Raw genomic sequence first — 22,239 nt, 5'->3', positions numbered from 1 at the left:
CAGCTGGTACCAGCCCATCCTCCAGGAGCTCCTGCTCCCAGCTGGAACCCCGCACAGGAGTTCTCATCCGCCTCATCTGAAACATTTGCGGTGCCAATCTATCAATCAAGCCATCCTTATGGGACGATTGTGCAAATGTTTTTCTCCAAAAGAATAGTAAATATTTAGAAGGTTCCTCTGTTAGTAGAGAATTTATTAATTTGCTACAAAAAAACATGCTGAAATAAATCTGTTTTTAAATTAAAGCATGCTTTGATTTGTGCATGCATATCAGGGAAACACATTTGCTGCAAATACAATGAAATAGAAAGGCAGATGTGCCACATCTAACCTGCCCGGGATAGATGTGTCCCGTACCCACCTTACATGAACTTGTATGAGAGGATAAAATGTGTCTAAAGAGAGTAAAAGGGGAGCAACTCCAAACTGATTCTATTAAATGAACAAAAAATTGAGAAAAACAAATAAACTAAATTAAGTAAATCCAAGTGCTTCACTCTGAAGCCCCTTGTAAAGACCAGAAGGTGAAACCCTAGCCCAAGAGAAGTTAGTGGCAACGTTTACGTTGACTTTACAGGAGAGGCTTCACTTAATATAATGTGTATGGTGAAGCCACGTAATGCCGCTGTGCATAGCGTGGTACAAAAATACATGTGCTGAGTTTCACACACAGCATTCAGAGAACATGTTGATAAATGCAGGATGAGGAACAGACAGACTGACAGACAGATTTGGTTATAATTTAATCTGGTTTACTGTTATCTGCAGGTGTTAGAGTTAAAATGTTCTAAAAAGTTATTATACACCTTTAATTCTAAACAGCTACTGGAGGACAGTTAGAAACTCTAAGAGTGAAACAAACATACTCCTTTAAAAGTCTTCTTATTAAAAAATAAAAAAAGGAGGGAAAAAAAAGTATGTCTGAAGCACAAAGATGACATCAGAAAAGTTCCTCAATTCACAGATGGCTGCACCTTTCAAAAAAAATTAAAATAGGAACCCTAGATTGATTTAATCACCCATACAAGCGAAAAAACGTAATGAAGATAGTTAGTGCCAAATTGGTTTCTTGGGACCTTTTCCATGTAAATAATACAAATCAAACCTTGAAGTTCAGTGCAGATATGATCTGACAAGTAAGCCAGGCTTTTTGTTTTACTTTGATCGAGCTCCAGAAATATTTTATCCAAGGTAAAGTTGTTTTTAAGTGTTTTCCATTTCAGTTTTTAATTTTGGGTATTCATCATATAGGAAACTTGCTTATAATGCTTATAACATCAGTCTGGCTGAACTGACTCACAGCACCAAACATAAAGATTTCCTTATATTTGCTCTAAGAGTGAAAACATAAAGAGCTCCCGATGTGACACGGGATCAATTTCAGCTCGCTCTGTTATTTTTAATGGTACAGCGAACGTGGACGACCCACGTTGAATATTTCCAAACATGAAGTCAAGCCGACTCCAATATTTTTAGCACTGTTCCACTTCTCATAGGTGTGCTTGAGAATAATACTTTTGAAAATAATAAGATAGATAGGCCTTTGTTTTCTGTGATTCCCCAAATTCCGCGCATGCTGCCGTTCCCTCAGGATGCCGTCTGGAAGCAACAGTGCCTTCTCTTGGAAGAAAATCTCCACACGTTAGGCTGATTCTGATTTTTTAGTATTTTCCTTTTATACTTCTCTTTGTTAAAAATAAAATTTAAAAAAAAAAAGGATTAAAAAAGTAAAAAATCTTTTTTTACTCCATTCTAAAACCAGGATGAAGATTCTGCAGTTCAAAAAACTACATATATATATAAAAACCTAACTTTGTTCAAAATTTTCAGTGTTGTGTGCATAAATACAGACAGGCACCTTGCTGCAGGCATCCAGTTTTCAAAAATTCAACTCTTGTGAATAATGTAAAATCCTCTGGATTCTCTTACTGCCACAAATTGGTAGGTAGTATATTTAGAATTAACAGGGCCCCTTCTCTCTTTTCACTCAAATATGTGGTGTAAGGTTAATGAAAATAAGATGGATCTTTTATTTTGGGTCTTAAATATAATATTATTAAATGTGCCCACCAGAAATGTAGGATAAAATATTTGCTCTGCTTGAAGATTATGTGATATTTGTATTCTAAGCCTCACCACAGTGGGTTTCTTTAAATAGAAGCTATACTTTACTCCTAAATTGCTTAAGGCAAAGGAAGCAGAGATGATGTTTTTATGAATGTTTAAATGCAAATGGAACTGAGAGTGAATGCTATGCTAGCTAACATCAAAGGCTCACCAAAGTCTCTGCATTAATGAGGCTCTTTGTTTCCTGGATCACAGATTACAACAGGTTTCCAACTCATTGCCAAGGCTTTATCTCCATTTGGGAGGGCTGTAAATCTCAGACGATTTTTTTCACATGCAAAACAAGAGGATCATCTGAAAGAAAAAAAAAAATCTTAAAGTAGCAAATATTTCATTCAAATGATTATTACTCAAAGTGGCTGCAGCTTATTTTATTTTTGTGATGTTTAAAAGAATGGAAATTTGCAGGCGGAGTTTCCTATGGGGTAGCCCGCTCGTTCGTTTGGATGAGAGAGCTGAGCAGGAAAAAAGCAAACAGCATCCCTTCCCTCTCCCATCTCCTTCAGCCCAGCGTAAACCGTGCCCCCTAAATCAGAACAATAATTCTGTGTCATGCAAAATCAGCAATTAGCAGAAAGACAGATTTTGCTTCATTTAAATATATTCAGTACTTTTCAAAGTGGCTCCAACTAGTTCTTCTCCTCCCCAAAAAGTAATGAGATTATATCCCTAGTAATAATACCCTAATTAACAAGAAAAATAGGGACTGAGATTTTTAGCTTCCTATTCAAGGGCTGAATGTGACAATATGTAGTATATTGGGTCATAAAAAACAATTTACATGGCGTCATTACAGTCTGTAGAAAAGTCTCCAGGACCCAGGGCTATCTTATGCAATCTTAATTAAGGAAAATAAATATCGGTGTGTTGTTTTAAGCTACCGGAGACATGCACAGGACCTGTCGTATGTGATCAGAAGAGATGGGGAGTTTCCTTTTCCATGGGAACTGCTTAAAAAAAAACTCCGACGCCAACACAGAAGTGTCTAGTGTCTTCGAAATTGGCTGTGAAGATGGTAATTTCATGTTTCCTGACCCTCGGGGCCAGTCAGGAAAACTAATAATTTTCTGCGATCCGACGTCACGTCTAGTGCCTCCGAAGGGGCCGGGGATGAGGCAGCGATTGTGGGGAGCCGGACGCTGCGGCCATCGCCACGGCCGCGAGGACACAACTGTCGTGCGCGCACGTGTGTGTGTGTACGCACATGTATGTGCTGGTGCGTGCCTGCGTGCACACGTACACGTGCCGGTGCGCGCCTGTGTGCGTACACATCTACCTTGATGTGCGTGTGTGCGCACATATGTGTGCTGATGTGTGTCTGTGCGTGCACATGTACACGGCCTGACCTGTCTCTGTGTGCGCACGCGTGTATGTGTTCACGCGTGTCTGTGTGTGCACCCATATACGTGCTGATGTGTGTCTGCAGTTCCACGTACAGACTTTGGTCCTATACGTTTAGTTGTGTGTCTGCCGATCTGTGCCTGTAGATTCGTGGGCAAATGTGAGCATACAGATGTGGTTGTGTGTACAGAAGCGTTTGTGTGTACAGATGTGTTTGTGTGTACAGATGTGAGCATACAGATGTGTTCGTGTGTACAGAAGCGTTCGTGTGTACAGATGTGCGTGTACAGAAGCGTTTGTGTGTACAGATGTGTTTGTGCGTACAGAAGTGTTCGTGTATACAGATGTGTACAGATGCGTTCGTGTGTACAGACGCGTGTGTACAGACGTGTTTGTGCGTACAGAAGTGTTCGCGTGTACCGATGTGCATGTACAGAGTGTTTGTGTGTGCAGATGTGCGCGCGCACGCGTGTGCGTTTGCAGATGTGTCCAGCTGCATGCTCGCTTGTGCCGGGGCCGCGTGTGGATCCCACCGGTGTGCGCGTAGGCGCGTGAGCGCTCGCGTGTGCCCGGCGCGTAGCCGTGCCCGCTGACCCGCGCGTCCGGATGCGCGTGTAGATGCACACGCAGACACCTGTGGAGAACGCGCGTGGGGCCGCGCAGACCCACGCGCACCCACCGTGCACGCGCGGCCGTGCGCGCGCAGAGCCACGGGCGGACGCGCCTGAAGACGCTGCGCGTCCAGCTGCGCGTCCAGCTGCGCGCGCGCGAAGCAGCACCCGCGCCTGCAGATGTGGGCAGATGCGAGCGCGCACAGACGGTCGGCGCGGGCACGCGCGCGCGCGCCGCAGGTGAAGCGTCCAGATGTGCCAGCAGAGATGCGTGCCCCCCTCCGTGTGTACCTACGCGTCCAGATGTTGCTCACACCACCGGGGGGGCTGCACCGAACCCCCAGCGCTGCCCACCGTCGGGTCACCCCGCACCCCCAACCCCCCCCCCCCCCCCCCTTCAACCGGGCCGGGCTGGCAACAGCGGGGACCGAGGGGGTCCCTCCTCCCCGGGCCCAGCCGGGGGTGGGGGGGTGTGTCACCCCGCTATAGCGCTGGGGACACCCCCCCCCAAAGCGGGCTGGCGGTCCCTTTAAGGCAGTCCCTCCGCGTGTGTGCATCTGTGTGTGTGTGTGTGTATGTGTGTGTGTGCGCGTGTGCCCGCCCCCCGGCCCCTCCCCGGAGCTGCCAATCACCCGGCGGCCGCTTTGATGTCGGCAGCCCTTGGCCGCCGCGCCGCCGCGCTCGCACACAGGCACCGGGCGCTCCGTGCCTTTGGCTGCCGCCGGCGCCCGCTGCTCCCAGGGAAACTTTCCGGGGCTCGGAGAAAAAGAAGCGGCGGGAGAGGGGGGGTGGGGGAAGGCTGGGGGGGGGGCGGCGGCGGGGTGGGGGGGGTGGGGGGCGGCTGTCGAGCCCGGCATCCCGCGACGTTTGCCCGCCCGCAGCCTGCCGAGCCCCCCGTGAGCCGCCGGGGGAGGGAGGGAGGGGGGGGTAAGGAAGAGATTTAAGAAGGCAAAACAATTTTTTTTTTTTTTTTTTTAAAGAAAGGATTTAAAGGGAGTTTGGAAAGGGGGGAGCGAAATTAAAGGGGGAAAAAAAAGTTGGAAAGTTAAAAAGGAAAGGGAAAAAAAAAACTTTAACAAGAAAAAATTCAAGCGGGAGCAAATTTTTTTAAAATTTTTTTTGGAGAGGGAGAAAAAAAAAAAATTGAGGGAGGAAAAAAAAAAAAAATTGCGAAGGGCTTGATCCGGGCGGCGGAGAACAATACTCGCCGGGAAAGTTGCTGCGCGGCTCGGGAGGGAGCGGCGGGAGGAAAATGCCGCAGCTGGGCAGCGGCGGCGGGGACGACCTGGGGGCCACGGACGAGATGCTGGCCTTCAAGGACGAGGGGGAGCAGGAGGAGAAGATCCCCGAGAACGCCTTCACGGAGCGAGACCTGGCCGATCTCAAGTCCTCGCTGGTGAACGAGTCGGAGGGCAGCGGCAGCCCGGCCACCGCCGCCGCCGCCGCCGCCGACCCTGAGGTGAGCCGGGCCGCCCTCGCCGCCCCCGCCCCGGCCCCTCGCCCCCCGCCCCGCCAGCCCCCGCTCTGCCTCTCTCTGTCTCTCTCCTCCCCATGCAGGCCATCAGGCGTGTGCAGGATCCGCAGAGGGTTTATCAGGAGAAGCTCCCGGACCACATGGATGATGGTTAGTCGTGGGTGTCGTCCCCCCCCCTCGCCCCGTCCTCCCCGGGTGGGCAGAAGCCCCTGGTTCCCAAGCCCACCATCTTCCAGGAGTGAGGGATGCCGGCCTGGCCGCCACAGCCCCCCCCCCCGGGGGGAAAGCTGCTTCTCTCAGCAAAGAGGCATCCCAGTGCCCCCCCCCCCCCCGGGGGACCCTGGCACCCCCCCAACACCCTCTCCGAGGGGTACAGGGCAAAAAAGACTCCCCAAATGCGCTGTCACTTCTTCGGGGGGGGGGGCCCTGACAGGCAGAGGAATCATCTGGCGTGAGGAGAATCTTGATGGGGAACTTTAATTTTAGCAGGTATGAAGCATCAGGACCCAGGGATGTATAAAGGATCCGCGTATTCTGGCTACCCTTTCCTAATGCTCTCAGACCCTTATCTGCCAAATGGATCTATGTCACCTCTGGTGAGTTCATCCTCTCCTTATGGAGAAGTTTCGTGGCCTCTCGCAGTTATGTTGCAGTTATTGTGCAGGCACCTACCCGTGTTTTTCTTTTTTCCTGACAAATTGCAGCCCGGTTTCTAAAGTGCCCGGGCACTGCTCTGTCCAAGCCGAAAGGAGAAGGAGTGGGAAGGGGCAAAGATGCTCGGCAGCAAGCGCCTGCTTAGCTCCGAGTTTGCCGGAGGAGCTTCTTCTCCAATCTCCCCGTCCTCTAGGTTCGCCTTTACTTTTCCAGCAAACAATCCTAATATCTAATGTAAGAATGGCCCTTTGTTTTTCTGGGTCACAGGCTGTGGAGGTGAGCAGCTTCTGGTGTTTGTGTTCAGGGATACGTCCCGCAGCTTAACTTCAGTTCGATGTATCCTCTTGTAAAATGGCCAGGCTTTGGCCTGCCTTTGGTTAGGGCTCTGTTGTAGATGATGGATCTCGTGCTTCTAAAATGGCAATAGAGGTGTTTAGGAGAAGGCTTAATGCTGCCAGAGGACTATTCCTGTCTTCTGCCTGTAAAGTTTTCCCTCTCGGGTCAAATCTGCTTTAGTAATTCTGTATATTCTAATGTTTATAAGTTTTGCTATCTGAATAATTAACTAAAGGCTTCTCTACAAAAGCTGTCTTTTCCCATCACCATCTCTATCACAACTTCAGAAAATAATGTCGCGACATTGCAGCAGATAGTCGGTGCTCGCGTCACTTCTGGGGAGCCAGCATTGCTACATTCATTTCAGATGTTATTCTGCATTTACAGTCAGTAAATGAGAACAGAACATCATTGGGTTTACTTCAGGTTTAGTTTTTAACCTGTAAAGGGATAAGGTTCGACAGAATATACAATGGCCTCCTCAATTTCAGTCATTTGTTCACTAGAGGGGTAGGATGTTAAGCTGGCGTTATGAAAAATGGATGGATTGTGGCATATGAAACTCAAAATGTGGTGAAATACTGTTCTCTGGAATCACTGCCATGTCCTCCCGCCCGACCCTGCTGGCCTGGGCGGCAGAAGGAGACGGGTCCCTCCGTGAGCCTGCCCGTACCCCAGCACAGCCCTTCCTGGGGGAGCTGACTTCCCCAGCTGCAGACCGTCATAATTTTGCTGAAGTTGGTGTGCAGATATTGAGGAGCCGTCCTTAAATTTTGAAGTCTTCCTGCAGTTTACAGCAAGAAAAGATGTGTTTGCAAGGCAGGGCCAATATACATTATTGTAATCCACATAAGCATTTCTTCTGTTGCTTCTCGTGTTCCTTCCTCCAGGTACCAGGTGTCCTCCTCACCCCTCTAAAATACTAAGCTGCTCTCTCCTTGATAGATTTTAAACAATAATGTTAAACTTGTCTTATTTAAACGCGTTTAGTTTGCTCCCTGGTATAGAATAGGGGTAAATTCAGAGTTACGTTAGCCCAGCAGCTATTTGCTGTAGTAGAATATTTGCTTTAATCTTAACCCTTACTAGATGGGCAACAAAGTACAATAGCCTATTTATCAGCAATTAAGCTAAAAAGTAGATTGTGGTTTGTGAATCGCCTTTCCCCTTGATAATGTCGTAAAAACCTAAGAGGTTGCTGTTGGAGCAACAGACAGGAGTAAATAGACTGTGCAGAACTCGAAGGGGAGAAAACTGAGTAGCAGAGGAGGAAAGATCCCGTCCCCTTGAGAGCCACAGAAATCATCCACTGCCTCAGCAGACAGCTTTACTTAGGCCTGTTCGGATCCTGCGGTGGTTTATGTTGTGTGACTTAAAAAGCTGGTTTGATGTTTTCAGCTAAAAATCAGTTACCTAACAGAGACAGAAAGATTTCTTCCTTGACTTGGTTTTTTGACTTGGTACAACAGCTATTCCAATATCTCCTTCTGAGCAATTTTGTCTTGTATTTATATTGACTGTGCAGAGGTTATCATAGTAAATTATGTATTGCTCTCGTACAGATTTATTGCTACTGTGTGTATTATATAAAGTGTAGGCTATAATCTGGTGGCTGCTTCCAATAATTGAGGAGGTCAAATCTGTGACCGAAGATTGCAGATACTTAACCATCCATAAAAGTGTATTTAATTAACACTTTAGCACAAGTAGAGTCGGGGAGGAGTGTTGTGTGAGTGAATGGGATTACGTATCACAGTCATGCGTACACTTGATAGTGGAGACTGTATTTTGGCTAATGAGACTTCCTGGAAATGGTTGTTTGCAGTTAGGATTAATTTCAGAACCTTCAAAAAATAAAGATTAACAAAATTAACCCCGGAGTACTTTGGCAAACTGTCAGGGCTTTACATTTACCTGATTGAAAAACATAATACAGCTCTCTGAAAGACGAAGGGCGGCCGGCACCGAGGCTGCGGGTTGAACCCCCGCCCTGCGACGCACCGTAAAACCACATTTTTTTTTTTTTTTCTGTGGGCTCCCTCCGAACCCCAGCAGGGTGCTGCAAGCGGTGCTGGAGCCAGCCCGGAGCGCCTGCCCGGGTGGGTGTGTCGCTACCGGCATTAGCGACGTGCTGCTTTCCTTTTTTCTTTCTTATTTTCTCAGCAGCATCACTTTTGCTTTGTTTCCCTCAAGGTGGTTGTAGCCCGCTAACTGTTGCGCCGCAGCTCACCCCAGCATCCTGCTAGGCTCCCCGCATCTCCCCAGCCAAAATCCTCTCTGTTTTTTACCAAAACGCACCCACTTGTGTTATTTACATGCTCTGACGTTGCTCCGGAGTGATGCACTGAACGTGTTTGGGTACCTGACACGAGCAGCAACGCCAAGCCCAGCCGACGTCCCCAGTGAGCAGCAGGATGCGGCGAGAGCCTGCAGCGGGCAGGTCCTGGGCGCTCAGCTCAGTGGCCCACCTTTGCTGCGGGTGGCAAACGCCGTTTTAGGGTCATTCAGCTGGAGCGATGCTGGTTTGAGTGTGCACGAGTAGCCTGGACTGGCAGTAGAGCTATCCAAGAGAGAAAGGACTGAGGGGTAGCCCAGGGCGTGCGGGTGAGTGAAGATGCTCCTGGAGCTGGGGACGAGGCAGCCGGCTGAGCCCGGGTGTCCCCTGTTTTGGGAGCGTGATGTGAACCCCCCCCGCCGGCTGGCCGGGCTGGGGAGGGCACGCTCTCGGTCGAGTGTGTTAAGAGCCGTGCATCTGAAATCTTGAAATTCTGCAAGGCCCCGGGAGAACCGTTTCTCACCCGGCTCTCAGGTGTCGCGTGTGTGGTGGTTCATAACTCCGCTTTGACTCTCCCCACTCTGGCAAAGGCCAGCTTTTCCCAGAGTGAAATGTATAGGATATGCCGGTTAAAAATCTGCAAGAAACTTCCAAATAATATTAACAAGTTGAGGAACTGTTTTTCTAAATGAAATGTAAAATCATAAAACTATATCCTTTTTTAAATAGTACAAATGACTTTAAATCAAATTAAGGTACATCCTTAGTAAGAACATCAGCCTTTTAGGTGGTTACAAACATTAGAGGTCAGACGTGGTCAAACATGTTAACACTTTGATCAGATTAAAATATTTTTCTTGCTACAGTTGTATAATTGAGTTTAGACCCGAGGGGGTTTTCTGAACATTGTTATATCTTGTACCATGTGGTAGTTACATGGTAGAAGGAGCACTTATAAGTTCCTTTTGTAAATAGGTTTATAAAATAGGGGAATGAGCCACGTTGTCCCGTATGTAGGGCACAAGCTCTCCCCACTCCAGTCGGTGGGAGAGCTCCCGCGGGAGCTCTTCACACCTTCTGCGCACCTCTGTTGCGTGTAGTGAGCGTGTGAGGTGCGTGAAGGCAGAACGAAAATGTTCTATATATCAAGCTGAGGCACTGGACTTTCTGTCTGTGTGAGGAACAGAGGTCCAGGAGCCTCTATTTCTTTGGAAAACAGACACTACCTCATTTTCTTAATTACTAAGTTGTCTAACCAGAGCTCACATAGGAGCAGAAGGGTGCTGGTACCTTCCCGAGCTCTGCACATTTCAAGTCCCCAAATGAGATGGCAGGCCTAGGATGTAATGCCCAAATGCAGAGCCTCTCCCTGTGGTCCGCCGGGCTCCTGGAGCTCGGTTGCTGTTCAGTGGGTTTGAAACGTCCCCTTGGGCAGGGCAAGATGAAAGTGCAGTTACTGCTGGCCTGGGGCCACAAGTCCCAAATGTCTTAACATGAGGTCGAAAAGCATGGAGCCGAAAGTCTCCTGCTGCCCTTTGCCGGACAGAAGCTCAAGCAGGAGCAGCTGAGCCCTGGGACACGGGTACTTCTGCTGCAGCCCCCTTCCCCCAAAGCTGCTCCATCCTTTTGCGGGAGGAGGCTGTTGCCCCCGCAGCAGTTGGCGGAAGGAAATCTGCAGCTCAGCTGCTTCTCTGTAGAGGTCTTTCTGTCCTAGCTTGCACTGTCGTGGCGATAGTTCAGTATTGCTTTTTTCCTGCGTCGAGTTCTGATCCTGTTGAAACCGGCGGCAAAAACTCCCTGGAGCCACTACGTGATGGCGATTTGTCGCTGCGAGAGGGCTGCTGCATCCCTCTCCAGATGTTGCGCGTGGAGGGAGGGCAGCTGCAAGCAAACAGCGGTGCCGCGCGTTCCCAGCGGTGCCTGCTGCTGCGGGAGGGCAACGTCGCCGGCAGCATCCCAGCCAGGTTCCCTGGCTGCAGGGCTTGTGCTACGGGACCTTGCTGGGACGGGACGGTGTCCCCCGAAATTGTTATATTCCTGGCAGAAAGCATTAGGAGTGCAGTGGCTGCTGATGGACGTCCTGGCAGACAGACAGATGAGTAATTTGTTCCCTCCTGACCAGAGCGAATCCACTTCTTTCAGCTCTTCTACCTGGCTTGAAATAGGATAATGGTGAAAATAATTTTTTGTATTAAAGCATAATGTTGGATAGGTGGATGTACCAAGGCGCAGGGCTTCCGAGGTCATTTATTGCATGTCTGATTCAGCCTTGGTTCCCCCCCAAGGAAAATTCTTGTGTTAATTTCTGAGTTCATATCACACCCTCAATTTTGAAGCAGAACTTCCCTTTGAAATAAATTAGAGAGTTCTGCTTAAGAAGCAGTGACATGATACAGTACTGTCTGTGTGTGGTCTAATATAACCTTATTTTTAAAATTGTTTGGAATGAAAAAATGAGAAAGAAAAATGTCACAGGGAAACAAAAGCAAGTTTTATGTAAATCCGTGCATGTGAATAAGCGTGCACGTGATTCAGACAGTTCAACAATATCTGCTCTCCCACTGGGATTCCTTCGCAGGCTACCCTGGAACTGGCTTCCCAGGCACAGGATGCTTTGTCAGTGGGGAGCTGCTATGAGATATGTATGGTAAAGGCACCGATTCTGCAAGCTTCCAACTGTTGCCGTTTGTGAAATGTTACTAGCTCAACCAGTTGAGAATTTGGAGAGAAAAGCAAAGACCTAACATCAACCCAAGCTCCCAAAGCTCATCCATGTTAATGATGAATATTTTTGAAACTTTAACTGTGAAGAACAAAGTGATTTGGGTGCTAGCGGTGCACGGCATGTCCAAGATGAAAGAACAGAGCTGGTCTGGTATCCAAAGCTTTAACGGAGAGAAGGGGGGAGCGGCGGGAGGGCAGCAAGGAGCTCTGCAACGTGCTCACGTGTTGTCTCGCAGCTTGCAGTCTCTCTCCTGCCATAAGTCTACAGGCACCATTAAATTCCTGCGTTAGGGTGGAAACTCTGACAAATCCGTACAGTCGGGTGTGCTGGCATTTGCTGTTCCGAGGTACCCGTTCAAGTAACCACGCGTGTGTTCCTGTGACTAAACAGATGTTGCCGACTCTGTAGGGATGACTCTCTCGACTGCTCTCATAGATCATCTGTGAAGGGCCAGATCCTAATCACAGGCTGAATCCCTCTCTATCTGTAGTGTGATCTGCAAGTGAAGCAGGTTTTCAGGATACGGGTGGTGTGAGCTGCACACCTGAGATTGCAGTCTGGTCTGGACTCTGTGTGTCTGTGTGTACAGGACATGATGGTTATTGGTAGAGCACAGTCGAGTGCTGAGAAACATCAACAGTTTAGAGGAAACATCTAGAGCTTGCCATTAATTTGACACCCGCAGTTCTTGGTCTGCCCTTTGGCCATGAGTGATTCAGCAAGACCGAATTTAGTCTTTGTTTCATACAGGTTGGCCTTTGAGCCCCCTCGCTAATTCACCGTAGAGAAGGTGAAGGAAGGACCCATGTGTCTGTGAGCATCGTGTATGCTCATGGGGAGGCTGTGCTGGACAGGGCAGGTTTGGGTGAACCAACAGTCGAGCACGTGCTGCCATTCAGTTACTAAAATCTGCACCGTGTGTGAGTCACAAATTCCTCCAGAAATCCTCAAGGATTGTCTTCTTCCATCTGTTGCATTGATTTGAAGAAGGACTGGGTGCCAGACATCCCGCGCACTGTCCTCTTGGAGCTTGTCTCCATCCCACCCCTCCGAGGCTTTGGGCTGTCTGCAGCCATCGTGTAACACCTCTCCTTTCGTTTGCTGCTCATTTCCTTGGTTTCCCATGCCTTTGCCGCTCCAGCTCACTGCTCTTGGTGCCAGGAGATGGTTTACGTCAGCATCTCTCTCAGCCTGATGTATACATGCTCTTACCTCATCATTTACCGATGGTGGGTGGAGGGCACAGAAATAGGAGAATAGGTGCGAGTTGCTTCCTGAACTCTTTGCAGAGCCACTGCAGCAGGAAAACTTCTCAGCCTGACCAAATCCCGGGCTGGTGCCAAGCTGGGACGTGGGAGTCCTCCCCCCACAGGCTCTTTCATGTGCTATTCTTCCAAATATCTCTTTAAAAAATAGGCTATAACATGATACTTGCTCATTAGTCTCTGTGTCTGGAGGATGAAACAAAGGTTCGGCAGGAGGACGGGTGACTCAGGGGGTTGGTAACAGGATACAGAGCTGTTCGTTTCCTAGTTTCCAGTTTTAATCCAGCTGAATCAGTAAAGACCGAACGCCTGTTCTGTCCGCTGGCTTGTCCAGCGGTCTGTCCAGGAGGGCATGGCTCCCTCCAGCCCCCAGGCAGGGCGAGTGTTTCATGGCGTGAATGATGAGATGTCCTGGAAACCTGCACAGTCCGTACAAACCCTCGGTGAATGTCAGCCGAGGTCTTCATTCTTGCCTTGGGACTGCCAGTTCAGCACATGGTGCTGGCTCACAAACCCACCTACCTCATGTCTTAAAGGAAGGGGTTGCAACATCATGCGCCTCTGAGTCTTGATTACAGCAGGATCTTTTTCTTGGTCACCTCCCAATGGTCTTGGGCGAAGAGCTCTCACCTTCACCTCCTTACGGGAGCAACTTATCGCTGCTCTGTCCTGTGGCGCCTTCACTGATCTTTTTTGCCTTTGAGTCTTTATAGTTTATGACCATTCCCGAAGTTACGAAGGACTATTCCACCACCACTGCCTCTGTGAAGTGGTTTCACGGAGAATGTGGGACAGTTGGTCAATAATGAGGATGAGGAGGGTTAGCAAAACCTGGTAGACTTAGTGGTACCCATCCAGAGCATCCTGCTGGCTGGAGGTGCTGGGCAAGAGGTCACCAAAGTGGCTTTAAACCACTGCTCCTCTCCCGTCCGCCGCTTCTGTGCTAAACGCAGCTCAGCTGCAATGAAAAGAATCTGCTTCATTGTGTTTCACGGGGTCCCAAAATTAGTATTTTGTTAAACAAAACAATAAACTCAACAATGCTGTGGTAAGTTTTTGAAACCAAAGTAAAGCTGGATACTAGAATCTAGAGCACTTTTCCCCTCCGGTTATAACAACTTTACATTTGATTAAATGATAGGCAAAAAAACATCTCAACAGTATCTCCTTTGTTCTATTGAGAATCTGGAGCTATAATATACAAAGTATATGTCTGCCTTGAAGAGCTACGCGGTAATCATGGACTGACCAAAAAAGGACTTTTTTTTAGTGATTGAACTTGTATGCTATATGTTAAATTTGTTTTCTCCTGTGGTTTGCTCTGAGGAATAGCATACACGAGCGTAAACAGAGGTTCTCCTCTGATGGGACTTACACAAAAGCAAAATGTGAAAGCCCAAGATCGTAAAGTATGCTTGACTCAGCACGAGGGGGATGCAATTACAAACACACTTGTGGAAGAAGTGCTGGGGAGATATTCTTCCCAGCAAAATGCTCAGAAAGGATCAGAAATGTGGAATTTTTATTCTAATACTGAGGAGATGGCACTGCAGAGATTGCTTTCATGTTTAGGAAATAAACCATCTTAAGATCTACCACATGAAAATGTGTTGTTCTTAGCATGGAGAGGCTGACGAATTGATTCTCGTTACGTGCCGCTGCCCTGGAATTACTGGCGCGGGAGTGGAGATAGCGAGGAGGAGTTGTCGTCTTCTACAAACCTCGCTTTGTATGACTTTGCCCTAAAAGAAGAAAAGCCGATTCTAACGCGGGAGACAGTGCACAACCCCTGACACCAGCATACCCGAGGTCGAAATCTGGCCTTTGAGCTTTGGCTTCCTGCTATAACTTACAGCCGTGTGGCATTGCCAGCTTTGAAATCCGACCGTCCAAAGGGATGCGCGGATTCAGAAATCCAGGTGACGTTTTGTGGGATCACATCGTGCTGTGCTGAGCGTCCCTTTGGGACAGGCAATGCTGTCAAATAGGATAAATGAAAATATGCGCATGAACCCTAAATCCAAAACAGAAGCAATAATATAAAATAAGAAATAAAGTTTTTTAAAAAAACCCACCCAAACCTTTTTGTTTAACTTTCTCTGATACAAAGCAATTTCTCCAGGACTGTACACCATATGAAACACATTATAAATGCTCTTGTAAAATCCACATCATTATACCACATGAAAGGCTGGGTCCTAAAAATAGCCATTCAGAGAGGATGCAGGCTAGTAGCAATTTCGGTGATCATGAAATAGTTGTGTTGACATCTCTATGCATGCACACCCACAGAAAGCTTTGACTTTCGAATATTCTTAGCAACATTTGTGCTTTATGGAATTTTCCACGTTCTGGTCCCATGAATAGTCCCTTACCCAGTGGTGTTCCTCTCTGATCTTATCCCCATGTTTCTAACCCTGCTTTTATTGAGAAAATGGATAAATGATTTTGTTGTTTTCTTTTTTTAATTTTACATGAAACTCTTTCCTTGCTATCAGTTTGACGGTGGTTGACAGTATCGGTTGTATTTCCCTGTCTCCTATCAATGGAAATATTTTCTTTTTCCTTCAATAGACACACACATCCCTGATATTTTGGAGGGCTAACTGTCAAAATGTAGACCTAGAGCACTAGATGATAACACGAGGAGCTGCCACATCTACCCAGCCTTTGTATCTGCTGTAGTATTCAAAAGAAAGTAAATGAAATCTGCAGTAATTACACAGTAATGTATCCACAACAAAAAATTTCTTCCTTGTCCCAGCAATCAGAACTTGGCTTTTGTTTTGAAATATGAAAGGATGCAGCCTCCTGGCTTTGGTGTGTTTGCAGCAAAGCCCTGGCTGGGATAAACTGCCATAGCTCTGGGATAGACAACAGAGTCCTGCCAATTGATATCACTCGAGATCTTTTTGAAGAGCTCATCAGATTTAATTTTATCGCTGTTTTGTTTCGGTTTTAGCTTGTTATTTGTTTGAAATCATTACTATAGGGATAGCTTTCTGCAAAACGTTTGAATCTTCAGTGCTGATCTCTTGTTTGCATTTTTCTAAGTAGAGATGGGGATGCTGGAGATGTACACCCTCCAACATGAGGGTGTCTGAAGGCTGCGGTTCAAGCCGGTCCAGGGTTTTAAGCCTGTGGCCCCTCTAAAGCCTTTTGGAAACAGTCTCTTTCCTCAAAATAAGTTTGCTTTTGGAATTGGAGCAAAACCTTTGGAGGTAGCAAATGAACTAATAGAGTGTTGAAGAAAATTACATTGCTCCTTAAATAGCTGGCATGAAAATCATTAAGTCTGAAGTTTCATTCAAATCAGATGTAGCTGTGGTTGTAATGGGGCAGGACACAAACTCTTCAAGTAATGCAACTCAGTGATTCACTGTGAGACTTACAGTCATTTCCCCATGTTGTTTTAACTCAAGGGCAGCTCTTGTCCCTTGTCCAGGTCTGCAGTCCTTTTCCAATGGAAACATGCTCTCAAGTTTTTTGATCAATGAGTTGAATTCTTGCAGGCTGTTAGCAACTTCGAAGAATCAAGTACTGTAAAATGACATCACAGAAATGTGTTTGCTGTTGCTGATTTAGCTCCCTAAAACAGCTGGACTGGGGACTTGGGAACACCTTGACAAGGCAATAATTTTATTTAAACCTTATAGAGTAAATGCATTTATTTCTACATGCAGTTGGCAGTGATTTAAGGATGTATTTCCAACTAAGTGGAAAGACGTTTTGGCTCATGTTGGCATATGTGTTCTGTATAATGCAATAGATACTGGTGTTCAGAAAAAGCTAAAAAGTTTTTAATGCTTCTGGCTTGAAGTTAACATCGTGCCTAAGCCCTTTTGTGTTTTCCATAATTAATTTGATGGCTGAAAGCAGGTTATATCTGGCAATGTAAGTTTTTTACTATTCTGGTGAAATCTGCTTTTCCTGCTAGAAGCAGAATTCAGGTAAAAACACTAAACGCGTGCTGGCTGGGACTTCTGACAGCACTTGAATACAAGAGTTGTAGAGAAAATTTAATTTCGTCACTCAAGAGGACAGAAAATTACCTAAATGTCAGCGCCAGTTGCTTGGTTATTGGCATGTACTGGAAATAGCATATAAATACATGCATATATTTAAACTTTGCAAAATAAAATATTTTAAAATTATAATATACTATTTGTACTGATCTAGTATGTGGATCAGCATATAAACGCCTACCAAGGGATGAGGCAGGCTGCAGTGAACCCCTGAAAGGTCAGCTCCCATATCCAAAAGCATCACTCTTCATCCAAATTTTCTTCTAGAAGCAGTGCAGTGGTAAATGGCTGACTCCCGGGCGGGTGCGATGCTGTTTGCCGTGGGTGGGAGCTGCCTCTCTCCTGCCTGCGCCCTGGGAGTTCGTTTGATACGGAGCCGAGCGATCCTCTTACCGGAGAGCACCAGGTGCCGTGTCAGACGCATGTAAATAGCCAAATAAACAGACATTAGTAGCACCAGTTGTTTATGTGTTAACACAGGATGTTCTCAAAATCAGGTAAGAAGTGAGGCATGTTACCAAGTTTTATAGCAGAGGAACCGGATAGTCTTGTAACTGCCGTGCAGGGCTGCGGTGGAGGAAGCGCGGTTTTATCCCAGCTTCTGCTCCCAGTCCCCCAGGAGCTTGTTTTTCCGTGACTCAGTTTCCCCCAGGAGCATTTTGAAGCTTTATCGTTTCGTGTGTAAGCTACGTTTGGAGAGCACTGCAGGGAAAGCCACATCCATACTGAAAAAAAATCTGTAAAATCCAACACAGGCTGCTGCGAGAGGGGATGTTTCAGAAACGATCAGAGAAGGACTAGCCAAAAAAAGTAAGCTGTGCTGCTTATTAGACCATTTACTTCAAGATACTAAACAAATTGCAATTTCATAATCTTTTAGCAAGTTGCAGGTGGCCCTAAAACCACAACTCCTTCAAGGCGATTGGCGTCTTTTCTGGCTTTAAAAACAAATCACTTTTTCAGCCGAAACGGTAATTTCATAGAGTGGCATTAGTTGTATGCGAACGATGATTGGATGGTCCAACACGTTGTTTCAAATACATTTCCTGCACATATCTGCGCTATTAAACCGAGGACACAATGTCATTTCTTTTTTACCTGCTTGTAATATGCTGATGAGAACAACCTCCAGGATTGCACAGCATAGTTTTTGGACACACGTACCAAACCCCTGGATGCATAATTCAAATTCCTTGTCATGAAGAATGAGTCTATTTATCTTGGAACCTTTTTTACTTAAACAGTAATCTCTAGGAAATCATTTGTTAACAGTAGTTAGCTGCCAGTTTGTCAGTTAATGGCTTGAGGCAAAGTCAGAAGCGAATGAAATCTTTTCCAGGGAGATGCTGCTGTCGCATGTGGTGCAGAAAGGTTTATAACAGCATTAGAGGAGGCGGACAGATGAGTTCAGTCCAACTTTCAGAAACAGGAGGAAACTCAGCACGATGGGGTAGAGACGGCCGTTTTGCTAGCGCATCCATTTGTAAAATATTAAAGCCATCAATCGTGCCCGCGTCAACTTCTAAGCCTAAATTTTCCTTACTGGAGGCTCCAGGTGTGAGCGTGCAGAGGCCAAAACCACACGTGTTCATGGTGTCTGGGGCTCTGTCTTGCATCCTGGGCATCTCCGCATCCCGGGCATCATCTCCGCATCCCAGGCACGGGAGCAACCAGGCAGGAGAGCCAGGGTGCAGCCCCCCCAGCTCAGCCCGGGTGCTGCAGGGTGTCTGCCAGGGCAGCAGAGTCCTCCAGCTCTCAGACGTTATCATTTCTCTATAAAAGTCTAGCAGCGAGTTTCAGTTAGGTAATGAGAGTTATCTGATTTCTCTTTAATCTGAGCAGCATCACTACAGAGCGATAACCTCGACTCGCTGTTTATCTGGCGCTCGGTGCTGCAAGGAGAAAAGTGGCAAGAATGGGTGAAGATTCACTGGAAAAGGGGCTGAGAAAAGTTGTCCTAGTCTACACCAAATCTCCTTCTTGCAGCAGGAGCGGGTGAGAAATAACTGCCCTGAGTAGAAGCTCTCCCATGAAGCCACAAAATCCAGCTGAAGTAAATACCACTTCCCTGCAGCATTATCTCCCACTCTGTGCTGTCTACCCACAGAGGATGGTAGGGTGTAGGAACTGGCAGGGGATTAATGGCAGCCTGGTTCATAAAAAACTCCGCTGCCAGAAGGACGTGGGACCCAGACAGAAGTAAAGAGGGGCTGGTTCTCTCTGCAGATGCCCCCAAGTGCTATTTGTCTGAGAGCAGATTTTCCCACAGATCTTTGGCCTTCATATTATTTGAAGAACCCCCTCTGCAGCTGCAATCCTTCCCTCCCCCGAGGGAAAAACAGGGTGGTAACTTTGTGAACTGAATGGTGTGGAGGTTTAGGAGTACTGCCATGGGAGGGGAAGATTTGGCTCATTAGCGTGGAACATTGTGTTGCCAGGAACAGAGTTTTGGGGCAGAACTAATAACATGGAAGCAGATGCAGTCAGCTTTTATTAAACTGGTTTGTAGATGACTTTAAATAGGCAACAGTTGTATCTGGGGCTTTCCTTGCGAAAGGCAGAATGGCAGACCCCAGCAGCGGAGCGTGGCTTAGATGCTGGGTAACAAGTACAGAGAAGCCAACCGAATCTCTGGATGTAAAGAAAAATTCCTCCCAAATGTATTTAACAAAAAAAAAACCCTAACGAAAGACTTTGTGGCTGTGTTATATTCTTTAAACTCTTACAGTCTACACGTCTCACTTGGAGCAAGGAGCAGCTGTAGAGTTCTTAGTCTGAAGGACCCAACATTATATCATCTCCTCTTTATCATGGTGTATCATCTCCTCCTGCACTTCACTCAGTTACCCCAGTAGCTGAACGTACCATTAACTGCTTGACAGTGTGTTACAGGTAGGGATGGATAAATTAATCTCCAAGCCAAGTTTTGAAGCAATTCTTCCTTGAACCACCCCTTCCATAGTGCTAATTAACTCCGTAGCGCTTATCTGCATTGGTGATGGTCGGGTGCCATTTCCTGACACATGGCATTCCACAGCCAGCAGTAACGATGGGTTGAACTCACGCTGTAATTGCCTTACCCAAGTACACAGGTTGGAATGACCATCAGCCAAATACAAATTGCCCATCTCAGCCAGCTACGAGAACTGAGCAAGGCCGTTGATACCTCCAAGAAGTCACCACAGAGACCATCCATACCTCTGCCAGACCCAGCAGTGACTACTGCTGTGCATCCTTACAATGTCCTTCTGGTTCTTCACCACCTCCCTGCAGCCTGGACTAACTCTCCGGCTTTCATGAGTGTGTCAGGAATGATCAGCCCCCGTCAATGCAGCTGAGCCTGCAAATCACTGTAGAGGTGCCCGCTGGATTTCTGACATCTCCGTAGAAGTCCATTAGCTGTTACCTCCTGCCGCGCCAACTCCAGCCACCATTTCGTAGAGCAAAGAGCACTGTCCAGAAATCCTTTCGCTGTTCTACGCATCCGAGAGCAGCCTGGCATGTGCAGCAGGTCTTCATTGATGTGCTCCTCACAGCCTCATCATCCTGGGCTGGCTGAATAAGGCACGAAGAATCCCATTTGAATGCTGTACTCCATCCTACCTTTGTTGTGCAATACTTTTTTCTCAGGCAGTTTCTAATCTAGAGATTTTCTGGGATCTGTGCGTGGCATGAAGGGAAGTCTCCTCATCACCTCAGGTTCTGTCTTTCAGTACCAAGTGTTTAAGACATAATTCTAGGCGTCCAGGGCTTGCTTTCTCTTTGTGTCTCCTTTGCTGTTGCTTTCATTTACTAACATGTTGAACTTCAAAGTCTATTCCTTCTCCTTCCTAATTTTTATGGAAAAAATGGTCTGAACCCCATTTGCATTTCCTCCCTGAGGATACTGGCAATCCTTAATCCTATATATTAAAGAATCTCAGTTTTCCCAGCAGCCTTTTATTCTGGGACTACTCTTCCACTCTGTTTTCTCCTTGAAATTCTCTCCTGTGGTTCAAAATTGCTCTTCATGGTGCCCCTGACCACTGTCACTTTCTGTTTTAAGCTATTTGCATGGATCTTTGGTCACTTTTAAGTCTTTTTCCCTTCCCATGCTGTCCTTTGCAGGTAATTTGTAAAGGTTTTGTGCTTGTGGCAGTAGGTGCGTGTTTGTCCTCGGTGGTAGCAGTGCAGGGCCATGTGCTGTGCAACCCGCTGATCTCCAGGGACCTGCTGGAATAACTATTTTTAGAGCCAAGAGATAGCAGGATGAAAGCAAATAGGGTGAATAACTGGGTGCTAGTTTATTCAGGGTGATTTTCATTTCGCACCGATGGGTCCATATTCCAGTTGAGGACACGGCTCCCAGTGACCACTGGCCTTGACCTGCTTGAGAAGCAATTGCCGTCCTTCCCCAGCTGCGATGCGGGATGGCACTGGGGGGACCCAGCCTGCCCGTCCCTTGTCCCTCTCCCTGCTTCCACGCAGGGACCGCGGCGATCCCCCCGAATTCCCCAGCTTGCGGGAGCTGTGGGAAGTAGGCAGGATGCCGGCTGGGCTGGCTGTGCGGATCCAGGGATTTAGATCACGCAAAGCCAGTGTTCTCTCCTACAAGTCATTCTCAGCGATGTACTCCGGTAATTAGCATGTGCATAAACACTTTGTAATCTTGTGATCATGGCTTGCAGATTAGCTCTTTTGCCAGCTTTGCGATTTCTTTGCCAGTTTTAGTTTTAATTGCAAATCCATTACTGCCAGCTCCCTTGCATATTGTAGCAATAGGCAAATTAAAACACTTGGACACAGTTGGGCGGGTTTCAGTTAAGAAATTAATTGTTACTGCCAACCAGTGCTTTTTAATGTGAGGGTGGCATTTGAGCTTGTTTTTGAGGGCATAATCTCCAAGACTTTCTTTTTTCCCTTCTCCTCCCCCCTCCCCAGACTGCGTTGCCCTGTTGAGCAGCTCCACAGATGGCATGAAGCAAATGCTCGCCTCTTTGATCTCCTAGTCAAGAAATTTGGAAGTCGTTCTGAATTTATGAGAATCCTGTCTGAAATAAATCTGTCTGTGCACAGGGCCACACTAAGTCAACCCAGAGCTGCAGGCATGGCTCACCTGAACCTCCTGGGGAAGCGCAGGATTACATCCCACAAGAGCATCGTGTGATGCTGTAGCGATAAAGAGAAACTTCATGCATATTGTTGAACATGAAAAAGTCTAGACAATCTACAATTTACCAGTCGGGGTAATTGGCTAAAGGCTTAATCCGCCCTGATAATCCAGTAATGGTATTGTTGGCAGGACATTGATGTAAATATCACTCAGCAGTGCTGGCAGCCGCTGTCTCCTGTGATTGCTGCTGTTCCCAATTCCCTTTCCACAGTCGTTAGGGCTGACGGGGAATTTTCAGACTTCTGCAAACTTCT

General features: G+C 47.1%; 1 protein-coding gene across 4 annotated transcripts in view; it reads left to right on the top strand.

Annotated features, from left to right (window-relative positions):
• Window positions 1–4,943: 4,943 nt before the first annotated feature.
• TCF7 (transcription factor 7) overlaps window positions 4,944–22,239 on the top strand; it is a 74,771-nt gene continuing 57,475 nt past the window's right edge. Inside the window, exons 1-3 of one of the 4 annotated variants that reach the window (XM_069772968.1) lie at window positions 4,944–5,538; window positions 5,637–5,703; window positions 6,043–6,149. In XM_069772968.1, the coding sequence (XP_069629069.1) occupies window positions 5,332–5,538; window positions 5,637–5,703; window positions 6,043–6,149 (381 nt within the window). In that variant the 5' untranslated portion in view covers window positions 4,944–5,331. Of the gene's footprint in view, window positions 5,539–5,636; window positions 5,704–6,039; window positions 6,150–22,239 lie in introns of all 4 variants that reach the window. The other 3 variants (XM_069772967.1, XM_069772969.1, XM_069772970.1) reach the window with 3 other exon arrangements.

The sequence above is a fragment of the Haliaeetus albicilla genome, chromosome 27 (genome assembly GCF_947461875.1).
Source record: "Haliaeetus albicilla chromosome 27, bHalAlb1.1, whole genome shotgun sequence".
In the NCBI taxonomy this organism is placed as follows: domain Eukaryota; kingdom Metazoa; phylum Chordata; class Aves; order Accipitriformes; family Accipitridae; genus Haliaeetus; species Haliaeetus albicilla.
This window is presented reverse-complemented; position numbering and strand designations above follow the sequence as displayed.